The sequence below is a fragment of the Ascidiella aspersa genome, chromosome 6 (assembly GCF_963924565.1).
Source record: "Ascidiella aspersa chromosome 6, kaAscAspe10.2, whole genome shotgun sequence".
Taxonomy (NCBI): domain Eukaryota; kingdom Metazoa; phylum Chordata; class Ascidiacea; order Phlebobranchia; family Ascidiidae; genus Ascidiella; species Ascidiella aspersa.
In genome coordinates, this window is record NC_139452.1 from 9,786,782 (window position 1) to 9,806,031 (window position 19,250).

At 33.4% G+C, this 19,250-nt stretch overlaps 2 protein-coding genes across 2 annotated transcripts; both read right to left on the bottom strand.

The window, feature by feature from the left end:
• Positions 1 to 8,574: 8,574 nt before the first annotated feature.
• On the bottom strand, positions 8,575 to 10,648 carry LOC146139596 (proton-coupled folate transporter-like). Its single transcript, XM_083392492.1, has 6 exons — positions 10,414 to 10,648; positions 9,809 to 10,149; positions 9,584 to 9,702; positions 9,297 to 9,485; positions 9,015 to 9,181; positions 8,575 to 8,825 (listed from the first exon to the last, which is right to left on the bottom strand). Exons 1-6 carry the CDS (start codon positions 10,646 to 10,648, stop codon positions 8,575 to 8,577), a joined length of 1,302 nt encoding a protein of 433 aa, XP_083248618.1.
• A 2,576-nt stretch (positions 10,649 to 13,224) lies between these two features.
• Positions 13,225 to 15,853, bottom strand: LOC146139597 (proton-coupled folate transporter-like). Its single transcript, XM_083392494.1, has 6 exons — positions 15,619 to 15,853; positions 14,504 to 14,844; positions 14,219 to 14,337; positions 13,912 to 14,100; positions 13,640 to 13,806; positions 13,225 to 13,469 (listed from the first exon to the last, which is right to left on the bottom strand). The coding sequence occupies exons 1-6, from the start codon at positions 15,851 to 15,853 to the stop codon at positions 13,225 to 13,227; spliced, it is 1,296 nt and encodes a 431-aa protein (XP_083248620.1).
• Between the last annotated feature and the right edge of the window lie 3,397 nt (positions 15,854 to 19,250).

Here is a 19,250-nt window from a genome sequence, read left to right on the forward strand (position 1 = left end):
GCAACAATAAAACAATTAGATTTAAAGTCTTTCCTGACAATTTATCACTTTAGGCAATCAGAGAATGACTGTTGCCTTTGTTTCAGACAAGGCAACCCTAACACCTAATGACATAAATGATAACATAATTTACTACTTTTAGTTAAAATTGCTAATCATGGTATATAGATATCTAAATGATTATTACAAAAATAATATTTGACCTACTTACAGAGGAATCATTGCATTGATCTAAAAAATATTAAGCCACCAGAAAGATTACAAAAATCAGGTTAAATAACAATAAACAGCACAACAAGCTGTCACTAACCTAAAAATTCTGAAAAATCCATGGTAAGTTTAGGATTTTGTTTCAGCACAGCAACATCTGGTTGTGGAAACAAAAAGTTAAATCCTTACTATGGATTTTTTATTAAAGATCAGTAAAACACAAAGGTGGAGTACATTTGGATATAATAGATAGGAATATTTACACCCATCATTCAGGGCACAGGCATATAGGAGCAAAACATGACAGGCTGTTTTTTTTTCTTTTGGACATTTACAAATTCTTTAAGGTGGCTAAACACTTGAGCAGTAAATATCCCAATCTCTGAGCCATGTAATCTACATTGGTAGATACTGTGATCTAGCTCTGCTGAATTACCCTAATAATGTTTTAGTTAATTTTCATTCAATGTGATGATTTTGTTATAGTACAAAGAACATTATGTAATCATGATTAAATTCGACAACCACATGGGCTCATTATTAAAATTTACCATATTATTATTATTATTATTTTTTTTTATATATTTTTTTTTTTTTTTTTTTTTTTTTAGGGGGGGGGGGGGTTTACAGGTAGTTCACGAAGGATATTTTTCTCTGTCGCCTTTCTTTATTCGTTTATGTTGGCTGATTGGCAAGTATGGATTCCACATATCAGCTGATAGAATGGTTTGTTCAGTCCGGACTCTGGAGAAGGCAGACAAAAATTGCAGTACAGGAGTTCGTTGAAACCACGATAAAAGAGGATATCACACTAAACAAGGCCAAATCAAGCCTTTTTCCTATTTTGCATTCTAATACCACGTGATTACTGAATAGAATAAACACAACTTTTTCCCCTTAACAACATCTTGGATTTGAGCTGACTTGGCGAACAGCTGCGTAATACCAACAAAGACAAAGATTGTTTGTAGGTGATTTTATTTAGTAAATATATTCAAAGAGATTATACTGTTTTTTCTATCTCAGGTAGGTCGTACAGTGTCCTAATAATAGAGTTCCTGTTTTTAGCTTGGTTAAAAGAAGAACACAAAATAGTTAAAGTTGTTTTGATGCACTAACCCCTTTTTAGACAAAAGTTAAATTTATATTATTTTCCATTTGTAGGCTACGTTAGATTCGATTTTATGTTTTTTCATAACTGAAACCACCCTGGTTACGTTCTGTGACGGGGAGAACAATGGAAGAACCACTTTACTAACAATTTAGAGCCACTGCACTAACGAAAACTTTCGCTTGTAAGGATAACAGGTTGTAGATATATTTAAGCCTACGTTGTAGCGTAATAATGAAATGGCAAAAAATGTCGAAATTAAGATATTCTGCTACTGTTTTCGCAAAGGATGAACTTTAATATATCCTATGAAAAAAACTTGTATATTACACGTGATTTATTAGGGCTGTTAACTATGTATATAGCCAGGGGCGCCCGCAGAAAATTTTCCAGGGGGGGCAACCATGCAGGGGCGTAACCAGAAAATCAAACAAGCGGGATCCATAATTTTCAACTTAGGGAATTCCCCTATTTTTCGTCTGACGTTAATGAATGATGACGACATAAAACAGTGTCAGTATGACGTCATAGAATGGTGATTGCAAGACGTGATAAAAAAACAATTAGAAACAGCCAAATACGTCCAGCAAAAGCGACCGCGTGCGTCATCGACAATCCTGTCAGGCGCCAGCTGCGAAATCACAGTGTGCAATCTTTAACTAGGGGCGAAAAAAGACCGTGAAATATATGTGACTAATTGTGGTAGAATCAGATATAATTCGACTATCAGTAGCGCAGTTCTCAAGGTACATGGACGGATCGAGCGCTAAATTACAAGCACGTCTTGCACCACCTGCACTACTAAACGAAGATCGTTTTTTCCGGGTGTTATTATGCCACGATTAGCACAACATCTGCGCTGAGCTGTGTGCCAAGTCAGCTAAATTACAAGCTGAGGTTGAGGGTAAATAAGTTGTGTCTATTGCACACTTAGCACGTGGTCTTACAGTATGCTTAAAGAGCATAATTTTGCGTTAAACATTTATTACTTAAAGTCACCATTATACCTTCTTTTAAGAATCTGCTTCAGTTAAACAAATGTCGATGTTACACCACCAAAAAAAACAATAATATCACGTACAAAAGGGGGTAAGAACTCCCGCGCCTCTGAATACGCCACTGGATATTGTATAATGTTTTTAACCTTCATAAGTAATACATATTACACTTATAAATAATACTAATATTGACATTTTAAAATTCCAGGGGGGGCAAGTGCCCCTCCCCCCTTGCCCCCCCATGCGGGCGCCCATGTATATAGCCACGGCTGTAAACTCCGTTATACTTCATTATTAGGCGTAATTGCGCTCATAGTATTATAAGCTAGACTTGCGTAGGGAAATTTATAGAATAAAAATAAAATAAAAGTAAACTGCTTTCGTTAATTAGCCACTTAGTTATAATCAAACATTTTTTGAATTAACATAAAGAATTTATTTTAACTGTTTTGACAGTAAATAATGCTTTAAATTAAACAATACCGGTATATGCCACTAAAAACAACAGACGAAATGTTTGGACGATATATAAAAAAATTTGGAGAGATATATAAACGTAGTTATGCATTTAGAAACACATGACAACTAGAAGAATTCTGATGTGATACATAAAATTATTATAGGCAATATCCGGATTTGAAATTAAAATAATTGTATCACCAGTAGTTGATAAGGAGCAATTTAATCACTAAAACAGTGATTTTTCCGAGTAAGTTTTTGGACTTATTTAATCCAGGTTTTGAACTGTGTGTGTAACATAAATAAATGTAGAAAAAAAAAAACAGTTGAAATATACAAAGTAAACAAAAATGTTATGCAGACACTGTTCCCAAGTCTTCAGTTATTTGGCTATATTTTCGATCCGCATTCTCTTGTATTGCATTCTGAAGTCTGTTATAGAAAATTCTACAAAGCATATGTTTAGAAATGTTTAATTGAGGAAAACAAATATTCAAGAATAAAATATTTCTTACCTGAAAACGGAAAATATTGTTATCACAAATAGAATCGCAACAAACATAACAGCAGAAGAATACGTAGAGACAGTTGCCACATAGACACCGTTAAATATAAATGCGGCAACCAGTCCAGAAAAGGATTCAGCGCACGCAATAAGTGAAAACACGGCTCCCTGTTCATCAGGATCAACAAGTCGTGAAACAAAACTTCGAAAAACCACCGCCTCCATGGTTTTCGGACACGCTATACTTACACCTTAAAAATATTTAAGTATTAATTTCCAGTTTGTAATAATGATATGTTTACGTAACAGAACTTTAACACAACAATAAACTTCGGGAGCAAATTTTCATTTACCCAGAATAAACAACCAAAACGAGTTTGCAAATGCAAGAGTAAGCATGGAAACAATAATTGTCATGGCAGCGATAAACGTAATCCAAATTTCACTAACTGCGTATTTAAGAAGTTTCATTATCACTATGCCCAACGAAAATCCACCAGTATAGCAAGCCGTAACATAGCTGAAATAAAATAAAATGTTAAAAAATTTCGTTTAGATCGGTAATCGGTAAAAATCTTACCCAACCAATGCATTACTGAAACATAAAGGTGGAGACAGTTGGATGATAGGCAAGACATTATTGATGCCCGTTAGGCAGCATACGTGTAGAAAGAAGCAAAACATAACGACCAAAATATTCACCGTCCTCTGTTTATCTAATTTTAGCAAATTCCACACTCTTTGAAATGGCTTAAGAGTGAAAAGATGTCTGAAAAACAATGGATAAAATAATCCTTCTAGTAAAGTAGGAAAGAGTTCAAGCCAATTTTAAGAATAGGCTTTAAAGTTCCTAAAAAATGCGAACCTTAGTTTCCATAAAAATATAGAATCACTTTCAAGTACTACAGTTTCCTGGAGTACGAATGTACTATAAAGGATAGACGTTATCATCATAGAAATCAAAAACCACATTGGAACTGAATAACCCTGTTAAAATACTTTTAAATATTTTTTGGTAAAACATTTCTGGTAACACCGATATCTTAAACAAGCCTACGCAAAGGGTTAACTTCAAAAATAGAAATTAAATTAGTAGGTAGAGGCCTACGGTAACGGTAATAAAATATTTAGTAACCTGTGCATCAACCCAGACACCACTAACTAAACTGCTAAGCAAGCTTCCAAATGCCAAAGAAAATTCGCCAATTGCAACTTTGGTAGTTCTTTTGCTGTAAGAGGAAATATCTGAAAGGTAGGCAAAACCGGAGGCAAGCATTCCAGGAAAATCACCACACAAGCCGGAGAAAATACGGCCGAATAGCAAGATGTACAGGGAAAACTCATAACTGAAAACCAGTAGATACACAATCCCAAGAACCAGGAATCCAAAACTAGATAGAATTATGGGATAACGTCGTCCGACAACATCGCCCCACGATGCAGTCAGTGGGGTGATTATCATAGAAGGAACAAATCCTAAAAAAATCATAACTAAAGAAATATTTCAAATATAGCACGAGGTGGGCAAATTATTATATGAGCTTGTAGCATGTTTAAGTACATGCAGGTAATTAATACAACGTGAATCGACCGGAAGGGTGTAAAGTCTAAAAATGTTTTAAGTCAAGGATCTATAGTTAGAAATAGAGTCGTCTCTGAAAAAAGAAGTAGGTATAAGCTTCACCTAATATTTAATATGTTTTGTACACATGTATAAAAAATTACCAGCAACGTTCAGGTACAATCCCCATTCACAAGCTTCAGCTGAAACCTTATCCTGAAGTTCCTTTTCAGCTGGGCTTATTTCTGTTATGTTGCATTCGGTGGTACGAGTTTCGTTGGCGAGGCCATGTACTTTAGACAGATAGTGGTAGATGTATTCGCGCGATATTGTAGCATACATCATAAAAAATACCATTGTACCAACCAAAACAGGTTCTACAGTAATTAGACGGGGCATGGTTGATGTTTTTTCGTAGCGTTGCAGTCAGAATTATTGTCTACTAAATTTCAGACAACATCCTAGAAACTAGGATAAAAAAATCCAAACAAGCACCCTTTCAACAAAACAACGATTTCATAAAATCGATCTTAATACATGCCTAGGGAATAGTTAAATGTCTAATCTAATGTTATTAGTTTTCTAATGAATAGTGTACATTCAAGCACCATTCGTGCTTGCATGCGTTTTAGTGAAACAAATAGATCACTTTGCAAATTACCGAAAGGGTAGCGGCACACTTGACAGACACAGCACACCAGTGTGCCGCGGTACACAGTTTGAGAATTACTGCTGTAAGACTTAAGGATACCGTAGTCTAATATTCTAACCTATAGCAGGCTAGCAGGTCACTGTTAACAGTTGGACAAATCTTGAGCATTTGTGCTTTATCAATCTTTTGTAACTAAACTGCCGAACGCGAAAACATTTAACGAAGTGGACATTCTACAGGCAACAAACGGATTGAAGCAGTTAAATGCCGGACATTGGGCTGAAGCAGTTAAAAGCTGGACAAGCACCGATAAAGGTGCAATGTACACAAACGGCTCGCAACAGCTGCAGCGAAACACTATAAGTGACAAATACTATATTTCTAGTCGCTCATTAACTTTTGAGTCAAATACATCAGATACGAGTAGGTTACTGTGATATTTTTGATGTCATTTGTTGTATCTTGTGGGACTATATACCAATAACCAAGGCTTACTTTTTAATGATAAATTTTCCGTGCGACCAGAGAACCTGCGACCCTCTTTTTAGTTAAGTATGAAAAATAATAAATGTTTATTAACAAATATTTCTTCCAGTTGACTTCTGCATTATTGGCAATTTGCAGTGTTGTAAACATGTCATTTTGAAATGATTTAAGTCCCAGTCAAGTCATTCGTAAAATAACTTAAGTCCCAGTCCAAGTCATCGGTTGCCCAAGTCAACTTCAAGTCAAGCCCTTGTCACAAAAATAAAACTTTAAATTATGAAAACTAGCAAACCCATCGATTGTTAGCAATAACTCAAGTAAAAATAACATAAACTCAACATATAGCAAGCAAATTGTTTTCTGTGCAAAGATAACGCAATTTTATGAGTAATTGCTTTATGAAAACAATTTATTTTAACCCAAGTCATTTGTCCAAATGACTTAAGTCAAGTCAAGTCATTTGCCCAAAAGACTGAAGTCAAGTCAAGTCATTTAAAAACAGTGACTTAAGTCATTACAACACTGGCAATTTGTATCCAGTTTTCGCATTTAACGTTATAATGAAGTTATAGGCTACACTAGCTACCAATATTCAACACTTGCTTATTTAAAACCTTTATTAGGCAGCAAACCTATCGAGCGCTGTAGGCCTACACATCCCTAACCTACTCCCGGAGATCCCTTACTGTACCTTGGAACTCCAAAACAACTTTGCTTTGTTTAATGTGGACTTTGTCTTGTAATCAAACGTATACTTTGTTTGCAGTTACAAATATATAAGCAATATATCGATCTATCATTCAAAGGCTTGACAAGAACCGGAGAAATCAATTTGTGACAGTGTCTGTCGGAAGTGAGGCTTGTTTTCTCTCGCGAGTTGAACACGATCAGTGAAAATAACGTTTTACCGACCTAACATGTTAAATGTTTTTGACGAGCATTTAAACTTTCGCAAACCAAAGGGAATTGGCATACTCAAAACAAAAAAACTATATTGGCTTTGGGGGAAGATTCAATGTTTGTTAGATAAAATAATTAAATAAGCAACCCGTTTTTTTAAATCCCTTATGTTTTTTGGTTTGTCTTCTGTCACCATCAAAATTGTGAAGACCTAAAATTTGTTGACAACATTTAATTGAGGTTCGTTTGCTTTCTTCAGCGATGTGAACTTACTGTAATAGAAGAGATTCAATTTTATATATAAACTGTTTCAAAAGCAATCGTTCTGCCGGAGAATCCTTGTCGTAAAACGTTTGGCGGTTTAAATCTATTTAGCTGCTACTTTGTTGCAAGGCGTTAATGACAAAAGAAGTTTGCTACCGAAATTTGACAAACAGAAAATTTTAAGAAAAAACTTTAGTAGCACGGTGTGCAGTTTTATTTAACCGGATTACATTTTCAAAAATCAAAATAATTGTAATAATTCAGCATAACATGGCTTATCCTGGGTTGATAAAAAATACAAACGTTTGTTTCGAAACAGCCTTTTAGGACTAGTTTATTCGTTTTGCAAGATGTCTGATAGGTTTGCTATACCTATACAAACAAACTTGCAATAGATTTTGTAAAGAACAATTTACGTTATACAAAGCGCTGAAACATTGAAAATAAAATATTTGTAGTCAGAATTCTAAAAAGTGGAATCGAAAGTAGGTAACATTAAGAATACACTTTAAATCATTGTAACGTTATTGTTTACATTTGACGTTCAAATTATATTTAATTTGATTTAATATAAATTCGGACAGTTTTTCCAGCAATGTGATCAGTCTTTACATTTTTTTGCAAAAGCCGAAGTTGAAACTTCAAAAAGCGAACCTTAGGCATATATTAGATTACAAGTTATACAACAAACAGAATCATTCTAAATTAAATAAATAGACCTACTTATTAAAATCACGAAAATAATAAAATAAACATGAATAAAGTTAAAAATGGGAAATATGTATACCATAAATCAATCAAAATTATATGTAAGCATTAAATTGCTTCCGGTAAACTACTGCCTATCTAATTTTCTATACACTTTAATTTGTAAGAAAAACGCAATGCATATCATGGCAGTACAAAAACTTTGTTAGAACAAGTTTTTTATAACAATTTTATCAAAAACAGAACATTTTTTAAATGAATCTTAAATGTATTGCACGTAACATATGAATTCTTTAAAAGCATATTGCACAAACATACCGTATCCAACTATAGAAAAAATTACTAAAATGTAAAACAAATGTTTATGTAGCTTCCGTTGCCCCCAACTGCTCATTTATATGTCTATATGTATTTTCTTCTTTTTCTTTTATTGATCTTTCAATCTTGTTGTACGAAAATCTGCAAATGCATTATTAAATAATCGTATATATTTAAAGATGGACCGGTTGAAGACTCAAGATCCATATAATTGCGAGATTAAAACTTTGGTTCAAATGAAATTAATTTAGCTTTTATAATGTTATATACCGGTCAGCGAATATATGAACAGCGAGAATTGTTGTAAATATTAATGTAATTGCTCAACTATGGATAAAGTAGTGGGGCTTATTTTTAAAGATTAAAACTTAAAACGAACTAATATTGTTACAAAACAAATGGTTACCGGTACCTAAAAACAGAAAGTATGATCATTTGAAGAAGAATGGTAACAAACATAACGGTGGATGAAAATGTTGAAACTGTTGCAGCATAGACACCATTAAATAGAAATGACGCCACAAGTCCAGATAATGATTCAGAGCAAGCAATAAGAGAAAACACAGCTCCTTGTTCATCAGGATTAACAAGTCGAGAAACCAAACTTCGAAAAATGACTGTCGCCATGGTTTGTAAAAATGCAGTGCTTACACCTAATCATGATGTGAAAATTAATATATAAACATAAATTTACAACCTATAATAAACAAACTTAAAAATTTTTTTTTTCAGTTAAAGATAATTAATCAAAAAGCTAAAATAATTATTAAAAAATTATATTTTTTGTGTGACATTATTATTAAAATCTAAGAGTATTATTACCTGTTTAAGAGTATTATTACCTAAAATAAATAACCAGAAAGAGTTTGCAAAAGCCAGAATGAGCATGGAAGTGATCATTGACATGGCAGCTATCAGTGCAATCCAGATTTCATTTAACACATATTTAAAAAGTTTTAAACACACAACGCCAAACAAAAATCCACCAGAAAAGCAAGCTGTAATATATCTAAAAAAATCCTTGGATGTAATAATAAAATATCCTACTCACAGATTTTAGTCACAAAAAAATAATTATTTAAACAAGATTTTACAAAAATAGTAAAATAATGTCAAAGACTTACCCTATGTAAGTATTGGAAAAGCACAAAGGTGGCGATAATCCGATGATAGGCAGGACATTGAGCATGCCAGCGAAACAGCAAATTTGCAAAAAGAAGCAAAACATGACAATTACAATGTTTACGGTTCTCTCTTTACGCAACTTTAATAAATTCCAAACTTTATAAATTGTCTCCCGAGAAAAGAGACACCTAAACAGAAAATCTTTTTTATGTTTAAACTATATTTTCATTATGTTACTTTTGAAAATGTCAAGGTTTAGCACTAAAAAATAAAATGATTGACTTGCCTTATTTTCCACAAAATCGAGTCACTTTCAACCGATATAGATTCTTGAAGTATAATACCAATATAAAAAATTAATGCAACCATAATTGAAACCAAAAACAACATGGGGGGAACAAAACCCTGTAAATTAATTTTTAAAGTTTAGAAACACAGATTCACTCATGCAACAGTTTGAAACGCTTGGACTGTTCAATTTTTCAATTAATATTCATTCAAAAGACATTACCTGTGCATCAACCCAGAAACCACTTATCAAATTGCTAAATATACTTCCAAATGCCATTGAGAGTTCACCAATAGCAACTTTGATAGTTCTGTTACTGTGTGATGAAATATCTGAGAGGTAAGCAAAACCTGAGGCAAGCATTCCAGGAAAGTCGCCACAAAAACCAGAAAAGGCTCTTCCAAATATCAAAATGTACAATGGCAATTCGTAATTAAAGGCAATAACGAAAACAATTCCTAGAACCAGTAATCCAAAACTTGACATAATTAGGGGATAACGTCTTCCGACAACATCTCCCCACGATGCAGTCAAGGGTGTGATAATCAAAGACGGCACAAGTCCTTTAAATATAATTTTTTATGTAAAAAAAACGTTCTTAAATAAAAAAGTCGAATTTAAATTATTTATTTCAATATTAGCATTTCAAAAAGTAAAATGATTTACAATTCCTTTTTAAGTTTCACTGGATGGTAAAAGTAGCAATGGATGGTAAGGTGTAGCATTTAAAGTAATTGCCTTTTTATCTGTTATAACTTTGTATTCATAATATTAAATGTCTATAATTTTTAAAAACATTAAACTGTTATATAAATTATGTGAAATACCGGCAATGTTAAGATACATTCCCCATTCGCTTGCTTCAGCAGAAACCTTATGTTGCAGATGCTTTTCAGCTGGGCTAACGTCGGTTGTGTTACATTCGGTCGATCGTGTTTCGTTCGCAAGACCGTGTATTTTGGACATATAGTGATAGATGTATTCACTTGATATTGTGCTATACATTGCGAAGAACATCATAACACCAACCAAAACTGGTTCCACAGTAATAAGACGGGCCATATTGTTTTACAGAGCAATTTAAAATAAAAGATTTTGTTTGCATACCGTTTGGCATTTAGCACACTGAATAAATACTACAAAAAAAACGCAAAATATCCCATATAACTTTTTTATTATGCGATTCGATGAAAAAACATTGACTCGCCTTTGTGGTTGACTTCCACATAGCTACGCTAAAACCAAAATTAGGTTTTTAACATTGTAATATACCGTAGGCTAACGGTTTTTAACTATCGTGAAACTGTGTAATAACCTATGATTCTACCTCAAGTTGTAAGTCTCGACCTTCGGAGTACCTAAAGCTTTAAATCAAACTAATGATAAATAATGTCGCTGATAAAAACGTTCCTCAAAGTAGCTCGATGTACAGCGTACACACGCTGTTATTAACTGCACAACCAATTGTTAGGTGAAATGTGACGTATTTACAAAGTCGTTGTCACTTATTAACCTTTTCACCGTAGGCCTACTTAACGTTTTCCGACATGGGTACATCGGGATATAGAGTACGTGCACATAATAAAGTGAACACTCTGGCATTTGAAAATCTGTCATAAATGTGCACATTTCGAAAACCATAAAAAAAATATATACGCATATTGAAACGTGCACATTTTACGTGTGAGCATATGACAAAACATTTCGTCGCCTTTTGTGCCAAACAAACCACGACTTCTGTTGCAAATGTTTGCATACAGTGTGTGCCGGCCTAAACGTCAAACTGTTTAAATATTAGTATTACCTTAATTGCAAATAAAACAAGTAAATTAATTTATTAATGCCTACCAGGTAAATTAATGTTATTTTTAAATTAGGCATCTTGATCTCAACTCTGTTACCAGAAACTCAACAACCTTCCTAAAATGTGCGCACATTACATGTCTTAAACTTAAAGTGTGCCCAAATTTGGCAAAGTGTGCACACATTTTAAAAACATTTACTCGCCAAAACGGCGTCTGTTAAAATAGGAAATATTATACTCGGCGCCAAAGTCAACTACCCGACGTAAATAACCCACATTCGCGTTACATTCTCGACGTGGCAGCGCAAACTTAACCCTATAGGTTTACACCTGTTAAGATTTGAAGCATTTTGGGTATGGTTAAAAGGCATTTATTGCGAATGGAAAACTTACTGTCAAAGATTTTATTGTGCTTTTCCTTTCACAGAAACATTATGAACAATTTTTTTTAGCAAAGTATGACAATGTTGTATTGGGTGTCCTTAAATCCGTAAAAATGAGGTATTCATTTTTTAAATGAGGTAGGCCTATTCATTTAAGCAAAAATAATTGTAATAACTTAGTAGAATTAACTTGTGGTGCAATCAAGTACCACCAGTTTTCTGAAGATGAAATTTTAGGAAATAATATGACTAGTTTTTACTGGTTATACCATAAACACTTAAGCAATAAAAATAAAACATATATTTAGAATGCTAAAAAGTCCATTTAAAAACAGTTAACATTGTGAAAACATTTTAAATCATTGGTATTTTTGACATTTGATTTTTAAATGAACATGGATTAAAATTATAACGGTCATAAGGTATACAACTTGTTACGATTTTTTTGTGAAAAGCAAAAGGTGTACATTTGAAGGTTTATAACAATTGAAAAGCGCAGAATTAAAAAAATATTTGCACTCTTAACTTTCGAAAATCAAAAATAAACGATAAAAATTTATAATGATAAAACATGCAATAACGTTAAAATAGATTCATGTAACTTTGAATTAATACGTACTCTTTTAGTAAGCAGCCTACAAAATTTTTGCATAGCCTACACTTGGGTTGATAAATAAAATCCATACCATAGTAGACAAAGTTTTTTAAAACAGATTTATTTATAACGGTTAAATAAAACATCTAGGTCTACATTAAATAGTTGAATATTGCACATAAACTAATCCATTTTCGAATAACATATATTGAACTGCTTATTGAAGTCCAAAGAAACGTGATAATGATTTAATAAAAAACACATGTATACACAATGAGTATTTTGTGATCAAGTACAGTAATAAATATATTAATAAACCTAATCAGGCTGGCCGATTTCAAAAGGCTTTTGCGAAGGCATTCGGTGTATTAAATCAAAAATATTGTAATTTTCTTGCATGGTAAACAAATGTTCTTGTAGTTTATGTGGCCTCCAATTGTTCATTTATTTGCCTATATATATTTTCTTCTTTTTGTTTTATTGAAATTTCAATCTTGTTGTAAGAAAATCTGAAAAATATAATTAAGTTAAATAATTGTATATATAATAATGGAGCAAGTTGTAGATTTAATATTTCTATTTGCAACTAAAAAAATACTTTGAAAATTTGTTGGCTCTTATTAGCCAACTCAATGTTTTCTTAGTAAAATATTGATAACCATACAAAAACATTGGGCTCTTTTAAAGTCATCTACTTACTAGTGATGACATGATCGATGAGCATTATAGTTAATATAGATCGTAATTTACAAATAATAACATATACAAACTTCATGTTCAGGCAATCAGGTTTATGTTTTACGTTTAGGCCTAAAACTAAAAAATAAACCATTTAAAAACAAAACTGAAAATTTAGTTACCCAAAGACAGAAAAAATGATCATTTGAAGAAGAATAGTAACAAACATAACAGTGGATGAAAATGTTGAAACTGTTGCAGCATAGACACCATTAAATAGAAATGACGCCACAAGTCCAGATAAGGATTCAGAGCAAGCAATAAGAGAAAACACAGCTCCTTGTTCATCAGGATTAACAAGTCGAGAAACCATACTTCGAAAAATGACTGTCGACATGGATTGTAAAAACGCAGTGCTTACCCCTAATTATATTGTTGAATCAATATTTAAACTAAATTCCTAACTAATAAGTTAAAAAAGTGCAAAAAGTTTTTTTTTTTAATTTAAATGAAAAGTTGGTAAATGAACTTCTAAAATTATAATTTATCCAAATATCCTTTATTGTTATAATTTTTAATGGGTTACATTATACCTAAAATAAATAACCAGGAAGAGTTCGCGAATGCAAGGATGAGCATTGATGTTATCAGTGACATGGTGGCAATTAAAACAATCCAGATTTCCTTTAACACATATTTAAAAAGTTTTAAACACACAATACCAAACAAAAATCCACCAGCAAAGCAAGCTGTTACATATCTAAAAACAAAAAAAATTGTAAAAAAAGATTTGGTTACTATAAAATATTTTTTATTTACATAATTGCAAAATCATAAAGATATTTCCGAAAATGTAAACCCTTACCCAATGTAAGTATTTGAAAAACATAAAGGTGGAGATAATCCAATGATGGGAAGGATGTTAATCATGCCAGAGAAACAGCAAATTTGCAAAAAGAAGCAAAACATGACAATTACAATGTTTATTGTTCGCTGTTTATGCAACTTTAATAAATTCCAAACTTTAAAAATTGGCTCAGAAGAAAAAAGACACCTGTAGAAAGAAGAACAGCTGACTTCTATCTACATCAAAAATTTGTAATCGTTAAATTTTAAATATATCGGCAGAGTGTCAAAGATTATAATTAAATTACATTATGATGTATTTTTACTTTAATTTCCCCAAAATCGAGTCATTTTCAACTGATATGGATTCCGGAAGTATAATAGCAATATAAAATATTGATGCAAGCATAATAGAAACCAAAAAGAACATTGGAGTAACATAACCCTGTAGACAAATGATTTTTAACAATTAAAAATATATTAGGTTTTAAGATTAAAAAAAAAACAGCTCCAGTTATCTAACATCTCAAAAACTTGAATTTTTTCATATTTTGTTAAAATAACCAAATTATTTGTTAAAATTAGTATATGTTTGATACTAAAGGCTTCACCTGTGCATCAACCCAGATACCACTGATTAAACTGCTAAATATGCTTCCAAATGCCATTGAAAGTTCACCAATTGCAACCTTAATAGTTCTATTATTATAGGATGAAATATCTGATAGATACGCAAAAGCTGAGGCAAGCATTCCAGGGAAATAGCCACAAAAACCAGAAAAGATTCTTCCAAATATCAAAATGTACAATGGCAATTCATAACTGAAGACAATAAGGTAGACAATTCCAAGAACTAGGAGCCCGAAACTTGCCAAAATTAAGGGATACCGTCTTCCAACAACATCGCCCCATGACGCAGTTAATGGTGTGGTAATCAAAGATGGCACAAGTCCTAAAAATAGCATTTATTATTCTAAAAACCTTTGTATTTAATATGTTACAATGATAAATTTAACGGATTTATTATGAATTGTAGCATATCTTAAAAAAAAAAAATACAATATGTTAACATTTATTTGTAGAAATAGCTTAAAATTTGGTAATTGATTATTTTAATTGATATTTTAAATTGTTTTTGAAATTAGAATAACAGTTTTACAGATTTTATTTTATTATTAAACTGCATTGTTGCAAACAAGTCCTTCTTAAATCACTTAAATCTTAGTTAAATCATTTGTGAATAACTTTGTTTCAAGTAAGTCTTTTGTAAAAAAAGAACATGACAATTAAGCCAGTCCAAGTCAGTATATGAGTATTGAGTAAGCAAAATTATTTAAAACAATTAAACCTTAGAACTAATAAAATTTGTAAACTTGTTTCATTAAAAAAAAAAATAACCGACATATAAACATAGCAAGCATATTACTTTTTTTATGAATACCGGTAATCTAATTTTTTAAAAAGTTATAAAAAACAATCAGTTTTAAGCCAAATCTTCTGATTCAATAACTTAGGTCCAAGTTAAGTCATTTATCAAAAAAGGAAAATAATTTTGCCTCAAGTCAAATAATTTTGTCGAAAAACTTAAACCAATCTATTTAAAAACAGCTACTTCAGTGCACTGAAGTCAAAATATTCACTTAAGTTATTATTAGACTGTTATATTACAATAATATTGGCTAGAACAGATTTTACTTAAAACGTTATATAACTTAATGTCAAGTACCGGCAATATTAAGATACAATCCCCATTCGCTTGCTTCGGCAGAAACCTGATGTTGCAGATGCTTTTCGTCTGGGCTAACGTCGGTTGTGTTACATTCGTTTGACCGTGTTTCGTTTGCAAGACCGTGTATTTTGGACAGATAGTGATAGATGTATTCATTTGATGTTGTGGCATACATTGCCAAAAACATCATAACACCAACCAAAACTGGTTCCACAGTAATAGGACGGGCCATGTTTGATAGTGTAATTTGAAATGTAAGGTTTTGTTTTCATACCGTTCGGTATTCAGCACATTGAATAAATAAATATACTAGAAAAAGGATGTTTAAACGTATATAATTTAGGCGAAATATTCAATATGACTTTTTTACTATGCGATTCCTTAAAATAACATTGACTCGTCTTTGTGGATGACTTCTACGTGGCTACGATAAAACTAAAATAAGGTTTCAACACGTAATATACTGTAACGGTTTTTAACTATCTTGAAACGGTGTAATACCCTACGATTCTACCTTAAGTTGTAACTCTTTACCTTCAGTATACCTAAAGCTTTATATCAAACCGGCGATGAATAATGTTGCTGATAAAAGTAACCCTTTGAGTAGCTCGATGTCCAGTGTACACACGCTGTTATTAACTGCACAACGAATTGTTAGGGCAATGTGACGTATTTACAAAGACCGTTGTCACTTATTAACGTTTCGCAGTATTTGCAACAAACGTTTTCTAGCATGTGCACGTCAGTCGAAATCAGATTTGCGAGGGATTGCATTTTCTTTCACTTTGTTTTTGTTTTACTTTGTATTATTCTTTTACTTGCAAGGGCCGATGTGACGATCGATCAAACTCATGAATCCCAAGAAATGTATAAAAAGTTGTATCCTTGGCAGCCTAAATACGCTTATTTTTTTTTATCTCGGTCTAAAGCGGGAGGTCATCTCCCTTAATCTCTTACGATTATTCGGCCAAAGCGCCTATATTTTTCGTATACATATTCAGGAAAATAAAGTTTAACAGATCTCTCTTAACCTTTCTTCAGTCGCGCCCCCTTTGGTAATTTTCCTATGCCTTGCGCTTCCCCTTCCCCATGTGAAAAGCAATTTGGCATTTTCAAGTAAGCACTACTGAGAAAACTTGAAAATAGTGAAGTTTCTTGTCGGTCGTGCAAAGCGAGAAAAAAAAAGAGTTTAATTGGTTGAATTGGCGCTAAACTGTAAATTCAGGAGGCTTTTTGCATTGGGCACACAACAAATTTCTCGTGCACGAGCTGATTTTGACAAACGAGTTGTGATGGTATTTACTCCACGGTTTTAAGGCTGTGATGTTGAGTGCAAATAAAAATTTCAAGCGGAAAAATTAAACATTGCGTTATCGTGTTTTAAACTATGTGACGAGTGACGACACACAACACAACGGCAATATTGCAAAAACATTATCGATTCGCGCAAAAAAGTTCAAGTCCCCCTGTTGCAAGTCTGTTATTACAATATGGATAAAAAATAGTTCGAACGGTGGATGAGTTTTATCGTTTATCTATAAGATGGCAGTTATACTATCGATGATATGAAAACATGCAATGGCACTCAAAGAGACTTTGAGCTAAAAAAGTTAACAAACGTAGAAAACACTAGATTCGAAATTTTTTTGCAGTTTCAATATTAAAGTTGAGTTTGTACAGCGCTGTAGGAGTGGTGTACAACCCAAACGAAACCATACAATCATTGCATAAAATTTAACTTAGAGCTCGCGGCCCCTAAGAATTGCTTGGCAACCCCCGTTTAAGAAACGCTGTTAAAGACTCTGTAAGAAACAAGAACATATAGTCTATCAAACAATAACACTGATTGTATAAGATAGCCTAAGCCTACAAACCTTATAACTTTGCTTTATTAATGGACTTTTTAGATGTGAGGTTCTGTTGCCATTTTTCTGGCGAAATGTTTGCAATAAACAGTTAAGAAGGGGCTGGTAGGGCGAATTGTTGGAAAACCTATTTTAAACCAGCAATTCAGCATTTTTCATGGCTACAGTAGGCTATATTTTTTGAATTAAATACAACGTCTCGCCTAAAAGTCTTGTTAAAAGTATAAGTAAGTAACTCGAAATGCGAAAAAAAAACGTACAGCATTTCACGTTTGCTTAAAAATTAATTTTCTGGTTTAGGCTGGTACATTACATTTTTTAAAACTCTAATTTATGTTTTCTGCTTACGCCGTAGAGTACTCCAGAGTTGCTTGAAGTTATAAGTTGCGTGAAAATTTCAGCCGAGCTCCCAATCTCGGGTATTCAATCTCGGGTATTTGGTAACTTAATTTAGCAATATACTTTAAGCCATGACTCTTTTTTGTTTAAGCGGCAACGCTTGGCAATTATGTATATATATGTATATATATGTTAATGTACGGTACCTGAAAATTTATTGTAGTATTTATCATGCAATATAACTCGATATTTCATAATTTGACGTCACTATACACGTGACCGTTGTTCACTGACCCTTAAGCAAAACAACGAACTGTGGGCCAGCTCCTTCTTACCCGTTCCTACACAATCCTATCTTCGCTAAACTGGTGACCGCCTCGTTCTTTAGAAGACATCGGAGAACAGAACATTGCAACTAAAAGCAGGCAAATCTCAGGAAACCACTTAAATTTCGACAACCAGAGAGGCGACAGTCAATCTCTCCCCAAAGAAGAAACATCACCCTTCCAACAGCCCCATGGTCGATCGTCTTGTGCGAACAGCCCCCAGCACCCCGGAGCCAGAATCGTACTATCTTATTCACAGGGAGACGACAGCTGGACGATCGATTTTTTTCAATTCACAACTATCAAATTATAGTACACCGTAAAGCCATCGCAGACTCGCCGAATCTGTCGATCTATGATGCAAGCAGAGCAAGCCAGAAAAACAACTGGCCTGCAGTGAGGTTCGAACTCCCCACCTCCGGTCAAGCCGGGACCGTCGCTCCACCAACTGAGCTATGCAGGCTCAGAGAGGAGCGAGTCGAGAAACAACCATGCGCCAATACTTGCACATTTTGTTAGTACAAGCAACTTCACACTGGGGATCATCAGTCCGTATCAATCAATGAAAGACACACACAAACATATGTGTTTAATAACATCTGTGATCTAGCCCCTCAGAAGTTGCTTTATGACCAACGATTACGGCTTCCGTATCAATAGTACACCGAAAAGCCATCGCAGACTCGCCGAAACTGTCGATCTATGATGCAAGCAGAGCAAGCCAGAAAAACAGCTGGCCTGCAGTGAGGTTCGAACTCACGACCTCCGGTCAAGCCGGGACCGTCGCTATACCAACTGAGCTATGCAGGCTCAGAGCTATGCAGGCTCAGAGAGGAGCGAGTCGAGAAACAACCATGCGCCAATACTTGCACATTTTGTTAGTACAAGCAACTTCACACTGGGGGATCATCAGTCCGTATCAATCAATGAAAGACACACACAAACATATGTGTTTAATAACATCTGTGATCTAGCCCCTCGGAAGTTGCTTTATGACCAACGATTACGGCTTCCGTTTCAATAGCATTCTATTAAATTATAGTTAGATAAATAAGGTATTTTCGCTTTACTTTAGCGAAAACTGATCGTTTGCAAGTCG